At 48.1% G+C, this 15,128-nt stretch overlaps 5 protein-coding genes across 5 annotated transcripts; 4 read left to right on the top strand and 1 right to left on the bottom strand.

Moving 5' to 3' along the window:
* Positions 1–58: 58 nt before the first annotated feature.
* Positions 59–1,456, bottom strand: LTR84_012447 (uncharacterized protein; the record flags this gene model as incomplete). The annotated part of the gene is made up of 1 exon (XM_064855968.1): positions 59–1,456. One exon carries the CDS (start codon positions 1,454–1,456, stop codon positions 59–61), a length of 1,398 nt encoding a protein of 465 aa, XP_064699748.1.
* Positions 1,457–4,660: 3,204 nt separating this feature from the next.
* LTR84_012446 (uncharacterized protein) lies at positions 4,661–5,636 on the top strand (the record flags this gene model as incomplete). The annotated part of the gene is made up of 3 exons (XM_064855967.1): positions 4,661–5,095; positions 5,145–5,371; positions 5,417–5,636. 3 exons carry the CDS (start codon positions 4,661–4,663, stop codon positions 5,634–5,636), a joined length of 882 nt encoding a protein of 293 aa, XP_064699747.1.
* Positions 5,637–6,429: 793 nt separating this feature from the next.
* LTR84_012445 (uncharacterized protein) lies at positions 6,430–7,230 on the top strand (the record flags this gene model as incomplete). Its single annotated transcript, XM_064855966.1, has 1 exon — positions 6,430–7,230. One exon carries the CDS (start codon positions 6,430–6,432, stop codon positions 7,228–7,230), a length of 801 nt encoding a protein of 266 aa, XP_064699746.1.
* A 383-nt stretch (positions 7,231–7,613) lies between these two features.
* LTR84_012444 (uncharacterized protein) lies at positions 7,614–8,294 on the top strand (the record flags this gene model as incomplete). Its single annotated transcript, XM_064855965.1, has 1 exon — positions 7,614–8,294. One exon carries the CDS (start codon positions 7,614–7,616, stop codon positions 8,292–8,294), a length of 681 nt encoding a protein of 226 aa, XP_064699745.1.
* A 4,490-nt stretch (positions 8,295–12,784) lies between these two features.
* LTR84_012443 (uncharacterized protein) lies at positions 12,785–14,510 on the top strand (the record flags this gene model as incomplete). Its single annotated transcript, XM_064855964.1, has 6 exons — positions 12,785–12,975; positions 13,027–13,355; positions 13,425–13,774; positions 13,829–13,955; positions 14,019–14,160; positions 14,267–14,510. The coding sequence occupies 6 exons, from the start codon at positions 12,785–12,787 to the stop codon at positions 14,508–14,510; spliced, it is 1,383 nt and encodes a 460-aa protein (XP_064699744.1).
* Between the last annotated feature and the right edge of the window lie 618 nt (positions 14,511–15,128).

Raw genomic sequence — 15,128 nt, 5'->3', positions numbered from 1 at the left:
GTTCTCGCTCGCTGATTGGTCACCCCACCCAGTAATCCTACCTGATTCTAGCATCCTCTTAGATAGGTCCATCCGGACCATTTGTTACTGAGATTCGCGTGTCGCCACTGAGGCCCACAAGGTCAAGAGGACTTTCCGAGTTACACTCAGGCGTATGTCCGCCAATTTGGTCATTCGTTTGCGTTGCCGGAGTTGCTGTTGTAATTTCTTCGGCCGCTTCCAAACGAGGACGCTTGGACGGCTGGGGTTCCATGTCGTTGAGATCCGTGACCGCTTCAATCGTCGGAAGATTGTGAACTTCAGCGGTTGCTTCATCTACTCTTTGAGCATTGCGAGGCGCAATATCCTGGCTGTTTCTTCCTGATGATCGTGAGGTCAACTGGCCAGTCGACTGGTGCCTTCGTTCGAGAAGGTGTCCAATCATCTGGAATTCAAGGCTGATTGAGCGTTCCAGTAGTTGTTTCGATTTCTCTTTGAACAGTTCTGATTTCGCCGTATTCCGTCGTATTGCCCAGCCCCAAAAAGTTTCCTTCGCTTTTTCATTTGAATACAGTTGGACCAGTGATGAGAAAGCGGCATCGGTCAACATGCCAGCCAGTAGACAAGGCAAGCCGCCCTGATGGAGACCTCGAAATTTGGACTTTGCGTGGACTGGTAATATTCCGGTACCTGGAGCAGCGTTCTCCAAAACCGCCATCTTATAGCCTATTGTGAGACTCGTCCGCACATTGCCTTCATGGTTTAGACCCCATTTTCTCGCGTACGCCCGCTCAGAACGGCCTTCCATTTCAGCTAACCATTGTTGACAGTCGTAGTATAAGTAGAGGGAAGCCAGGCTGTATGCAATTTTCGGCGGCTGCATTTTCGGGGGTTGGATCATTGCCATCAGAGCATCTGTGTCGACATTGATGGCCTTCTTTACTTCGTCCTCGAAGGAAACATCCCGATATATCTCTCCTATTTCCTTTGCACTTTTCTTAAGAGCTTTTAGAATGTCTTGTGCGCCATGGGTGCACTCCCCTTCACAAGCTTTCCCTTCGAGCTTGAGGGACTTTTTGTCTATGGTTTGGGGCTTTTGGGTTTGAGTGGTTCTCTTTTCCTTTTTTTGGTCTGCACCTTTGGATTTTGGTCGTTTCTTTTTAGGCTCTTCCTGGTCGTCATCATTCGGCTCTTGCCAATTGTCACCGCTACTGGTTCCATTCCATTCTTTCAAGATTTCGTGAACCAACTGCTGGAGGTCGATAGCAAGCTGCTGGACATTGACCGTTGAGCTCCGAGGGACCAAGTTCGCACACTTCCCTGTCTCCGCAGCCTGCCATAAGTCCGTGAGACAGCCCAAATATTTGTCTGCACGGGAGCCCAGACCTGGTGACCCCGTTACGCCCAGCTGCATAACCAAAGAACAAGACCTCAGTAGTAGAACAGAAGGAGTGGGTGTAGTTGTCGTGACTGCCATAGTTGTTGACTTCCACTGAACACCAGTACGAACAGAGAGAGGAGAGGAGTAGGATTCCCACTCTAGTCCACAGTCGGATTTGTTATAACTGGGACTAACAGAAGTGGGTCATGCAGGACTTGCCTCAGCCAGTGAGATGCAAGAAATTGGTTCTGTAGAACCAATTTCTTGCATCTCACTGGCTGAGGCAAGGTACCCCATTCCCACCTCACAAATATCACCTTCCTGCCTCTCCTTCTGCTCTCGTCTAACTAGATGTCCCTGCAACTATCGGCTAACCTAGCGGTCCCCCTTGTAGTGCGCGGCCTTGGTATCCCACTCTAGCCGCAAGGTGCATTCGCTTCGTTCTCTGTTTGAACCTCCCTGCATGCTTGTGACTAGACAAGGGACGTATCCTATTTCGCATACCTTGGAAGCGTTTACATATCCTTGTCACATCACCATCGTTTTTCGCACCAGCCGTTCTTTGAGCTGGCTCGACATATAACCATGCAGAAGCCCACTGGTTGCCTTGTCGCTCAGCGCCCGACTTTCGTGCGTTGTCCATCATGGAAGCACGAATGCTCATCTGTATGATTCTCAATATTTTCACCTTGATGCTAACCTTCATCCCCTTGCTAGCATCTGTCGGTGCCATCCGATCCGCCTGGAAGGACAAGATTAACTCGACGGAGCCGATACCATTTCGCCGTTGGGTCAAAAACTCCTCTGAGAGGATTAGTCGTGTTGCTGGAGATTTAAGCCTAACGGCTCTAGAACTCACGGTCCTTGTGGCGGTTATACGTCAATTGGCTCTGACGGTAACCATTCAGCTCGTCCGTGTTGCATACTTGTGGGCAGCGTCACTAGGGGTATTTTCATCCAACCTCGTGTAGATCGAGTTCTAACTTATGTTAGGTATTCAGCTTCACCGGCGTTATTTGGAGGCGCTACCTGTACACCAGGACCCGGCTATTGCTTGGATTACTGTCATTATTTATCTGGGTGGCGTCTACGCTGGGGTTATGTGTTACCTTCACCCTCGTGTACGTTGTTCGTCAATGCCTCGGGCATGTAATTAACGGAATATCTTTAGTGGTCACAAACTTGGGCTGCGGTTATTTTCTACAGACGTGACGCTCGCATGCCTTATTCGGATGGTCTGCGCTATTCGTTTACTCATGGAATTCGATCCCAAATTCAATCCCGACCGTCGGACGCGAAGATGGTGGGGATGGTGGGATTGGAGGAGAGAAGAAACGCCTCTGGGAAATGCACTGGTCTACGACCTGATTCTTTCGGCTACCATCATTACTATTGTCTGGGTCCTAGGGGCGTATGTACTGCACGAGCAGAATGAACCGTTCAGTTACTTCGAACTGAAAAGTTACACGGTAAGCCCTGCATCAATCCTCAACCGAAATCTTCTGACCAGTGCGAGATTCAAATGCTCATCTTCAACCTCTTACTTACCCTTGCGGCTATGCCAAAGGCAATCCGATATTGGTGGCCTGTACAAGTTCAACAGGAGGCCGATTCGAGTGGCAACAGTTCGTCCAGCCAGGAAAATCTCAATGGGGGAATAGAACAGTCATCACCACCATATCCCAATTCCCTGCATAAGAGCGAAAACGACATCATTGCGGAACCCCACGATGCAACATGCTGAAGACGGTGACTGATTCGGGGCGCTGGTGTGGGGACCCTTGATTAGGTATATCTGGTAAGATAGCTAGAGAGTCGGTCAGGAGAAATCGTACGCGATGCTCCACATAAGTACGGAGATACGTGGTATCTTACAGGTGGTTGGAGGATATTCTACTTTCGTCTGTTTTGATAGAACCACCACGAGGAGAATGTATAAATATCGCGAGGTGCTTCCACAAGGAAGCCAGATAAAACAATACCTCAGCATCACTTCGGGAAATCATGAGAGTAGAATCTATTACCGATGGCCATTCTCATCTGCCGCTTCATTACATGATACATGGCAAAGCCGGTGGACCCAAAGATGGGAGCCGACCTTCTCAACATCACCCCAGCCAAAGATCAGGATCTTGTGAAGAACATGCTGGATTAACCATGGAACATCCACGATAAAGAGTTGATTGCCCCCCAACACAGTTTGTCATTCGTACCAGATATTGACCACCTGTGATGAAGTATGGCCAATTTCATCCAAACCGACATGAGCTGTGGGTATCTTCGGGCCAGCATACCCAATATACTCATCAAACTTGACGTGCTGCAAGAATTGGGACAGCATCTGAACAAAGACAAAGAACTCCGTCACGTCTTGGAGTCGGGAGGGAGGGCCGACAAGCTATTGTTCATCCTACGACTGTCCCCCAAGATGATGGAAAACCCTAAGATCAGTGAACACGTCCAGGAATTAAGTGTTATGTTATACTTGTGGATTATGTAACTCAATACACCACCCAATCGACACATCTTTCATGAGATTTTCCCCTCGTTTTATCGAGGGCCTATCAAAGTTTGGCTCGACAAGGATGGTATACGGACATTACAGGAAGGACAACTGACATTCTGGATTGTCGTGGATAGCCATATTCGACTAGGCGTCGGCGAGGAGATAATACTTTTGCCCCTCTCTATGTGGACCACGGACCGGAAGCTCATCATGTTTGACAAACTAGCGGTTTGTCAAACTCTCGGCGTGCTCTGGGACAGCCGAGGGCTGAACCTCTTCAAACCGGCAGACGAAGAAGAAAATTATCTGATAGCTACCTGACTAGGAACATCAGCCCCCACAGTTGGTTTCCTAGTTATTGTGCGTTGGTTGAATTCTTCAGGTCAAGGTCAAATAGAGTGGACGAGACTGAAAAATTACTTCTGGGGCAATAAGAACGCTGGAGGGTTGAATTCTTGGACCGTATCAAACGGTGGAAGCGGAGCCGGCATTGCCCACCTTGCGGACTACCTCTCGAATAAACTAAACTTAGTATTAGTTAGACCATAAATGGAGTTCAATGGGAAGTTATCCACCTAAGTATATATGGCCATGAACCCCCTGGTCGTCCAGGTTCTACATGTCCCACCATTCTCCTTGTTCTCAGACTCTTTCCAGTCATCTTGATCTTTTACGTTGTTAGGTATTATTTTATCAGAATGGTCAGTACACGTTTGCAAGTGTGGTTCGCCCATGGATCTAAATCTTCCTAGCCGAGACACATGTCGATATCTGACACCGGGGTCCCACGATCAATGGCCAAGAATCTCCTTATGACCCTCATAAATACTGTTTACTCTCCTGAAAGGGCTTTATTGCCAGACAACACGATCATCGAGAATTCTTCAGTCTCCAATGCGACACTCGAGCACCTCGTTGACCAATTTGATCGGGAAGAACAAAAGATTCTTTTCGGGCTATATACTCAGTTTAATTCAACACTGGTCCCACGTTATTTCCGGCCTGTTGTCGAGCTCGTTTTCGATTTCGTGAAGGATCATGATCGAGAGTTGTGGTTCGAGGGATTACTCAGATCACTGGAAGCATTAACGCCACATGCTCGCACGGAAGCTACTGTCCTCCTTAACAACCCCGAGGCGAGTTGGACTAAGGTAGAGGCTGCCAAAGAGGAGGATCGAGCCTTGAGTGCTGAGGTCGAGGCCATGATACTACTGACCCCTCAATTGTTGGTGAGTCACTCCAAGAAGGTTCCATCGTCGCACGCTGACTGGAGAAAAGAGGAAATGTGGTGAGTTAGTTCGAACTCAACCAAGAGAAAACAACCAAGATACAAGTTTATTCGACGCGACCATGAAGGTCTTGAACCGTTCCCAGTTCAGTCTACAGACCATGGACTGGATTAGTTCGGTTGGTTACGAATTCGCTCTCGCATGCCATAGAAACTACGACGCTTTAGACGGTCCGATTGTGAAACATTGGCTAAAGGACCCCGAGACTGGCATAGAGTAAGATTGTTTGCTGCTGGTATACCCACCGCTAACCAGTCCTAGTTTGGACCTCTGTATGAGGGCGCTAGAGGGAGGAGATCTTTCAGGGATGACCAAGTGGCGATTGGCATTGTTCGCATCAGTGTGGTACCGGGCTCGTGTGATGACCACAAATTCTCTCAATCCGAAGGCCAAAGTCTTTTTGGATCTATGTGAAGAATATTGCTACCCCTCTTCCCCGGATGGAGGAATACCTGGAAATGCGACTTCTGGATCTCTTTGAACACCATAAGAGATACACTGCCGCCGTGGATGGTCTTGTCGCCCCTTTGATGACTATGGGTCATTGATGTCCTGGAGGCATGTTCACCACCAGGAGCTGTGAATTTCAATTTTCCCACGGGGTGGACACAAACTAGCATGTCGTTTCCAGCAATTGGTTGTCGAGATGAATATTTATCGCGTCACGGGTGTGGGGTGTAGTGAAGAATTGTAGGACGAGTCGATTTGGCACCGATCGATTTTTACTGGCCTCATCTCCGGACTCAAGCTATGGTTGAAGGAGAAAAACAAGGAGTTGCAAGAGAACTTCAAAAAAGTGAGTGAAGAATGCAAGAAGTTGAAAGGGAAGAACAAAAAGTTCAACACTAATTACAAGACATCAGAAGAAAAGATCCAGCAATAGAACGATGTCCATAAAAAATTAGAGGCAATCACCAAGATCGTGAATGAAGATTACAAGAAATCGCTGGAAGACAACAAGAAATTGAAAGAAGATGAACGTCTGGGCAAACTTGGTACAGACCAGCATGTGACGACAAGTGTCAATGTAAATTGCTTTGCGACGGGGTCGTCAAGGTCGTGAAATTTCAGGCATTTTGGATCTTTGTGGTATGAAGACAGTTCCATTCTGAAATCTGTGGATCCGCTATACTATTACCCAATTTTAGTATCGGGTTTGGTTGAAGATGACACGCGGGCAATGAAATCGCTCTCTCCTATGGCTCATAAAAGCATACCTCCCGCTGGAGTTTAGTTGCCTTTTCCTCCCTTCTTGCTCCTCTTATCCAACCAAAATGTCCTGCCAACAGGCTACTCATGCAACTGAACGCCTGGGGTCATTATCGAATGGCGACGATTCAAAGAAGAATGACTTTAAGTTGGTTATACTCGGAGGAGGAGGTGTTGGTAAGACTGCCTGGATCGAACGGGTACCTCGAGCGAAAATCTTTCGCACTCGTGCTAACCTTCCTCAGGCGCTGCACGGGACGTATACCGATCAATTCGATCCGACTATCCACGATACATATTACCATTCCCTGTCGGTGCGAGGCCACGCCTGCGCCCTAGAGATTCATGACATTTCCGGACTGGATTTATACGATAATTATACTTTGGTTAGAAGCGCGGACGCCTTGGTCCTCGCGTACAGTGTTACGGATAAAGAATCAATGTGGACCATCTGGGACTGGGCCGCAAAAGGTGTGATGGATGGCATTCCCTCCGCTTTGATTGGAACCAAGCTCGACATGAGGCATATAAGGCAGATTTCAGTCCATGAAGGAAGTCTCTCCGCGCGTCAGCTTGGGGCCGAGTTTTTCTCGGAGGTATCTGCAAAGGAAGGGACCGCTGTCGATGACATTCTCCCGAAACTGACAGCTCTCTTGATGACCGAGATTTGGGGAGAAGCTGCGGGTGCTGCACGGGTAAGAAAGTCCCTTGCGAGCAAACGTGATACATGGCTCAAGGAACGACGTCCTATGAAAACGGTACACCTGGCACAAAAGACGAGTGGTGCAACATTGGTGAAACTTCCCGCCATTTGTAAGATAGAGAGCGAATACCTCGTGAGACAGTTCGATTACGCACTTTTCTAATTACAAAATAAACGACAATTGCTGGCTCTTCTAAATGAGCAGGAGTGGAAAGGGAGGGATGGAGAGGTTCATGGGAATGGAGGAAGTGGCGATGGGCATGGTTCACTAGAATGTGTCGCGGTGAACGTCCATCGCACTGCAGATAGGATATAGGATGCAGCAATAGTGAAAAGATCCTATTAGCCTCGATCTGCGCCATCCTGACCTCTATGGTCTCAAGTGTTGTTCCAGCAAGGGGAGAATTGCTCCGCCCGCTAGGGACATATAAAAAGGTTGTCCAACCCGATTTGCATTCTTGCAATCAGTCGCTTTGCCTGAATGCCCACGGAGAATCATCTTCCTACTTTCAACAGGCCGGACGATAACTTGCTTCAGTGTTCAGAATGTCACAGCCACCACACAAGTTCTTGGATCTGAGCAAGTGGTCCTTTGATGCTCTAACACAGCAGCTCCCCGCCACATTCCCAGCGGACTGGGGTCATCGCGGAGACCCTTTCGATCCAAGCAACCAACCCAGATTGCCGCTCGTGCTCGACTGGGATGGCCGTCAACTGCTCGTTCAAGTCACAGATGACAGCTGGATGATTCCATTGAAAGCAAGTTGTGACCCGGTTTGGCGCACAGAGCTCGAGCACGGTCAGAAGTGGCTCCGTCTGGACAAAATGGTGCTTTTGATATATCAGCTGCTTGATAAAGCACAACTCGGCAGCAAGGAAGCCCTTTACGGTGTGTGGCGGGATATGAAGGCGGTCTTGTTGCTGTGGGCAATAAATTATCGAATTCAAAATATGATGGAGGCATACTACATGCTGTTTCCAGTCGCGTGCATCGGAGAGCTCGTGACCATCAACAAAGGTGTACAAGGCTATCTGTGCAAGTGGCGGCCACAACCAAGAATTATCTGGTCGTGCGAGATATCACAGGCAGGATCGATGAGGGTGGTCGAGATCCCGTGGCAGGAACTGATCGACATACCAACCTGCGTTCGTTTCACCGGAGAAATGGGCAGTCTGCTCGGAGAACTCTTCAAGCTCACCGGGCCAGATTTGAAACCAGGCAAATGAAAGCACCGAGATATCAGAGCCTCAAATCCAAAGTCTTCTCGACCCTCAACAAGACACCGACCCTTTGCTAAAGAGGCACGAACATATTTTGAGTATAGTTACGTAGACTTTGGGGTCGACAAAGTCGAAGAAATTCTCACACCCTCCATAGTTGTCACTAGCACACTCAAAGGATTTCCGGAGATGAGAAAACAAAGACAAAAACTCACATCACAAGGTCACAGTAAATGGAGCAATGATGTAATCTGATTCATGATGGACACCAGAGACCAATTGATACCCCGTAAACTAGTCACTGAATGCATGACCCCATGTTTCTTACAAAGAGCAAGCTCTACCCTCTCCACAATTCAGCGTACAATGTGTTCGGAAAAGCAAGACTAATCAACGCAATCACATCTCGCGTAAGTTGGGGTTCATCGCTACGAGTGTTCAAGGTGAAGCACGTCGCACAAATGTTGGTACAATTCTATCCTAAACAAAATCCTGACACAGACACGGCTGAACGTCATATCCCAACGTCGATCATTCCTCGCCTGAAGTAGGTGGTTTACAAAGCTCAGCCCGAATAGTAGTGGTAGCAGTGGTAGCCCCTGCAGTTGATCGAGCCGTGGCCAACTAACTTAAACTACCTCGCAGATCGGACGGCCTAAGCATCCGTCTTTCCCCGCTGAACTAGCAGTCCCGGCGGGTGGAAACCCCTGTTCAAAAATACGACGAGGACATGTTACACAGGCTACACTCTCTGCTAAGGTGTTCCTCTGGGAAGCCAAAAGTACATGTGCATGGGGCAGAAGCAACTAACTGTGGTGTGAACCTCAGAGTGGGGCACAGGGCAAATCAGGATGGAGGGTGGGGAAATGAGCTGCCTTTCTGGAGTCACACTCCGCCTTGTGATAGGCGCCCGCTTCCAACCATCTTGCATGACTTCAAGATGTCGATTGCAATTGACAAGTTACTCACCGTATTAACCGAAGTTTAAAGTTAGGGATTTCATGATCGTCGATTTCATGGTCCTGTGCCTGGACGATTCAAAGCCGCACCACTTAGTTGTCTGAAGTGGGATCCGATTACGCGCATGGCCGTATCCCTCTCGAGGCAATCCGAGACTCCTGGAGGAGCACATCTTGCAAGCGGCTCATGCTTTCGTTATGCTCAGCGGCCAATGACAGTAAGTCTAGGTGAACCCCAGGCGATCAAGTCGTCGATAATTCAGGCTGTCACGAGCAACTTACTGGTTTTAGCTACGGGGACATCCGAAATTTAACGGTGGCGCAAACATTACGGCAAGGCTGGCACCATTCGGCCGGATTCAATCCCGCCGCCATAGGTGCCAAAGCAATAATCGGCAGGGGTCGTGTTCCTTTGTGGCAATCAGATTGGTCGATCTATATTTGCCATCTGCGGCATTGATGGAGCCTAGCAAGCCGCTCCAGGTTTGCAGGACAGATAGCTTAACTTGACATACAACCACCCTCCATGATAAAGGAGAAGGCACGTATTGCTCACGTGATACTAGAATATTGTGTGCCCATGAATCAGGCACTCTACACAAATACGTCTTATAATTTCTTCCCTCATACCGATCTTGAGTTGTTTCTATCCATCCCACCTGCGGGATTGATTCCTTCACGGATGCTCTCCCCCCAGCTCAACATTTGCTGATTTTCCGATCCACTGTGTTTGTCATGGCCGATTGTGAAGATACTGGTCCCCCCAGCTCTCCTACCACGTCAAAACGGGTTCGATCATCTCGTGTCAGTAGGGCATGTAGTGAATGCCGTGTTCGCAAGACCAGATGTGATGGTCTTCAGCCTTGTACACCCTGCCAAGAGTTTAAGAGGAGTAAGTCTACAACCACAATCAGCTATTCACGTTCTCATCATTCCGCTCCGACAGACTGTAAATTCATGTCTACACGCAAGCAAAAAGTACCCGGGGCTTCACGAACGAAAATACTGGAAGACCGCCATCGCCGTGCCAAGGCTTTGGTCACTCGTCTCCATGCTCAATATCCTCATCTTGAGCTCGGCAAGAAGTTGAGTGATATCTTCGATTCGCCTCCTGCATCACCGGATCCACAATTGGGTATCCTAGGTACTAGTGATTATACCCCCAGCAGTGGGGTGCCCGACACGATCGATCACAAACCTGGTCCAACATCAAACCAACATGTGAGCAGACGCTATGGTGACAAGGAGATAAATGAAATCGTAATAGATGATGGGCCATTGGGATCCACTCCACCGCCCAGTATCGGTGAAGATCAACAATGGATGGTCAAGCAAGACTATACCGATCATAACTCGTTGTTTATTGGCGATCAACAATCATTCAACTTTCAATCTTTATCATGGTCAATGACGATGCAACCACAAGGGCCTTTTTCAGAACCAGTTACTTTACGTTCGCAGACCGCGGAACTTGATACAATTCCAGGGAGCATTGAGTGCCATATCGAAGGGTCTACTTGGCCGCACGGTGATACTTCTGGACACTGGTCTCAACTACCTGCACATAACCATTGGCCATTTTTCGAGGAGATGCGCCAGAGAAATGCATCAATTTCATCCACCACCGCATCGCCTGTCTGGACATTCCATCCGCGCACGTGCGATTTGAATACTGGATAAACTCCGAGATCAAAGGTGGGAAGTTCAAGTTCGTTTGATTTCTGCCTGCGTCGACGATCCCAATGTCACAAAGACTTAAGGATACACCTGGATCCTCATACGAAATCCTTCTAACCTCGAACTATAACCGCAACAGCAACAGCAACATCATCCATTGGCTAGACTGCAAAAGTCGAGTGAGAACGATCTTGGGAATTGTCAAAGCACCGACGAGAGCTTTTCAGGCTAAGGATTCGACCATAGAAGGTAGCCACGCAAGTGGGTACACACCAGGCATTCAGAGCTCGGTTGCCACACAGATGCACAATGGCGATATCAACTCGCTGGCCTACTTTCACGCCAGCAACCAGCTCGAACCCAACAAAATGTGTCTACTGCCATGAACGTCAAGTGACACGATGATCCATGCTATTTGAGGGTTGAAACTGAGGTGAGGGACAAAGATGTGCCTGCCTCACGTATATTCCTTTGTTATCAGGTGAAGAAATGCCAGCAAATGCTCTTCTCACAAACGTCTAACTTCTTCTAGGCGGGAACCGACTTCGATATCTGACACATCCTTCCACGATTTCTAGTACTCCCCATCAATCCTCACCAGTCTGTCAAGCGCGTAAACAATAAACTCTCAAGGACATAAAGCCCTAAGTGAAAACCCGCTAGCCAATTCTTTGGCTGCATGCACGGGTTCATCTGAAAGTGCACTCCGTTCTGACACCATGTTGAGGCCTCAATCCTCGAAGTCAGAATTTTGCGCCACCTTGTGCAAGAGATGTCGAAAGGATAATGAATGAGCGATTCTAAAGACGAGTGTGTTGCAAGGCGACCTCAATCCTCAAAAGAATGAGGAGCTTTTTACGTACCCATCTATGCTGACTTCTTTCACTGTTGTAAGCAGACCTATGAGACCACCAACTCACCCTCTCCAGCTGCCGCCTTGATACTTTGAGCTCTGCTCTTGATGAGGGTTGGAACACCTTTTTCTTCGCTTTAGCTGGGGACTATATCGTCTGCCAGTACCAGGCGTCATGTTCCAAAATCCCATGAAGCCTCGTCATCCCTTCGAAACCGAAATGGGAATCAAAGCGGAACACCATGAGCATGCGTTCATCGTATCCTCGTATTCTTAAGGGACCAGCCTACCCATCATTCTCTCACACCAGGTATCCCTTTGTTATTGTTTACCTTCCTCCAAGACGGAGTGGTTAAAATGCTTTATGGACATCTTACAGTATAAGCGAGTGGACCGCTGGGTTGAAGAAGGCAGAATCTGAGATCAAAGCAGTGACTGCGGCTGCAATGGGTGGAGCTGGAGCATCCCACAACTATATACACATCCGCAGCGATCGGCTTCCCGGATTGTGGTTCATCTGAGACAACAACTGCTTCCATTGTCGAATAGTAAACATGTTGGAGTTTACAACAACCAATAGGACGAAGACATATTGCGGGATAACCTAGTCTGAACCATGCCGGCGGTTAGTCCTCCTTCCTGAAATGATACTGAGTCTCGCAAACTAAGAGAGCCCGAATACTCTACTCTTTGGAACACAAGACACACTACACAGTATCTTGGACCCATCGACTCTAGCCGCCATCCACTGCGCGAGGGGCTGCTTCCCAATTTAATGCCTACGATTGGCTACATTGGAGTATCAGGCCGATCGGTAGCCTCTTGGCCACAATTTATAACTTCACTGTCCCGGCCACTTTCTCCGAGCATTGTTTCTCATCCTGACTGCTACATATGACAGAATCTCCTGACCATTTCCATCTGATAGTCATCTGGAAGCCTCCGCAGTCGTTCGGGGCCATCTGGCTAACAAGCATCCTTTTTGCCACACATTCAGGCACATTTTCATGGAGAAAATATATGATCTCTACGGAACATCAAATCTTTTATTGTTTAATGAAGAGAGTATTCTAGACTACGAGCCTGGCGGTTATCATCCTGTTGTCCTGGGGGATACTTTGAAAAACGGTCGATACAAGATATACCACAAATTGGGCCATGGTGGCTTCTCAACCGTCTGGGTTGCCAGAGATGCGGTGTACGTCGTCTCCATGCTATATTCTTTTGCATCGATGCTTACAGATTGCAGACGTGAGCAATGGGTGGCGATTAAAATTGTGAAGGCGAAATGGTCAGATCAGTTTCGAGAGTTGCTTGCCCTTCGAGCGCTATCTGAGCATGCGAAGGGCAATCTCGGCTCGAAATATATTGTTCAACTAGTTGATGACTTCCGTACTGAAGGTCCTAATGGCTCGCATCTTTGTCTCGTGTTGGAATTGCTGGGGCCTACTATCAATATCACTGTGGACGACTATCATCAAGTGGGAGAGCGTCTCGATGCGGAAAGTATTGTGAAAATATCAACACAGCTATTGGAAGCTCTGACTTTTCTACATGAGAAAGGGTTTGCGCACGGAGGTATTGTGGGCTGCTATCTCTGTGGTCTTGTTAGAGCCACTTCAAATTGTCGGAGCTGACCGTCTGCAGATCTTAGCGTTAGAAATCTTGCCTTTAATTCTGGTCGACTGTCTCGTTTGTCCGAAAAGGAGCTCTTCGAGATCCTCGGGCCTTCAGAGTCCGAAGATGTCACCCGAATAGACGGCAGAGCCCTTGAAGAAAGTGTCCCACGTCAACTAGTTAAATCGACAGAATGGACTGGCTGGCCCGACGAAGACGACGACGAAGATGAAAATATTCGATTGATCGATCTAGGAGAAGCGTTCACCCGAGAAAACATGCCTGCAAAACTAGCCCAGCCAGAAGGCTTGCAGGCGCCTGAAACCATTTTCACCGACAAGTTTGATTCCAGACTTGACTTATGGCGTGCGGGCTTAATAGTAAGAATACCGCCGTGGAACTCCAGGCGAAGCACTTCCTAATATGTGCCATAGATCTACTATCTTACCTTTGGAGTCTTGCCATTTCAATGGTTCCGAATTGATAGCTTAGTCGCGTCAATGATCGATCTTGTGGGAGAGTTGCCCAAAGAATGGCAACCGAAATGGAGGCAGTTGAGAGGTGACAATGGAGGAGATTTTGGTCTGAGAGAAGAGGGGTAGCGCTCTGACTCCAGATTGGAAGTCGTTTTCAATGAGAATGTCGACGACCAAGAATTACAAGGTCTGCTTCCGGTGATCAAGGGTTTGATGGTGTTCTCGCCTGCCGATCGCATTTCGGCATCAGATGCATTTGCCTTGATCAAATCATCCTATGGAGAAAGCTGGTGAGCCTTTTCCTTTATCCGGAGACTGGGGAACTCCTGCGATTGAGAAAGCTTGGATCGATAAGGGCGAGAAGTGCGCTCCTAGGCTTGGCATCTAATGGTCTAGTGCTGAGTCGTTGAATCTGAGATTAACCAATCCTTATCGTCGGAACCACATGTTGGCGTACATTGTCGAGCGTGTCGCGGCCAAAAAGGATGCCACCAGCAATAACCATCGTGAAGAGAATACCAGCATTGTGGTAGAAGAGATGTGGAGATATCATGGTCTGTTAATTGTAACGAAGGAAGACTCTTCGCCCGACTTCGACCCTTCAAGATATCGAAAAGACTCATACCCAGCGTTTTATTAAGTTGTCGAAGAAATCGTCCTTTCTCAGCGTCAATTCCGTCTAACAGTCTATTAAGTTCTGAAACTGATATCCCTCCCGCGAAACTGTAACCGAGGGTAGTAGGGATCGCGCGAGAAACCCCTTCAATGCCATATCAGTATTGTATCAGTATGTTATCAGTATGGTTAACACAAACGACTGATAGAAACCTTAACTGATTATTTGTGGTCGAGGACGGTGATGGTAATCTTTGTGCAAGTCTCAAAATTTCGATCTGAGCTGTGGGTGGTATCGATCAGGTGACCTCGCACCCCCTGAAGGGGTGCCCCCAGTATTTGTTGTTGCCAAAATCCCTAGACTCCACTCGTAATGATCCACCGTACCAAATTTCCCACTAGTGCAGTTGTCAGCTGGACAAGGACCAGACTTCAGCAGGTCAGGATCATCAACCAGTTATTACAGCTTAACAAGGACCTCAGGAGATGCGGAAAAGGCTATTCTAGATCGTCTCTACGCGTAATTTATATAGGAAAGAGAACAGCCTTCATGAGTAGAGAAAACAGAGACAATTGGACAATTCCTGAAGTGCATTTCTGACTGCCAAGCCTTCAACCACTAGTCCTGAGCCATTCCAGCTGT

The sequence above is a fragment of the Exophiala bonariae genome (genome assembly GCF_035927105.1).
Source record: "Exophiala bonariae strain CCFEE 5792 chromosome Unknown scaffold_79, whole genome shotgun sequence".
NCBI lineage: Eukaryota > Fungi > Ascomycota > Eurotiomycetes > Chaetothyriales > Herpotrichiellaceae > Exophiala > Exophiala bonariae.
This window is presented reverse-complemented; position numbering and strand designations above follow the sequence as displayed.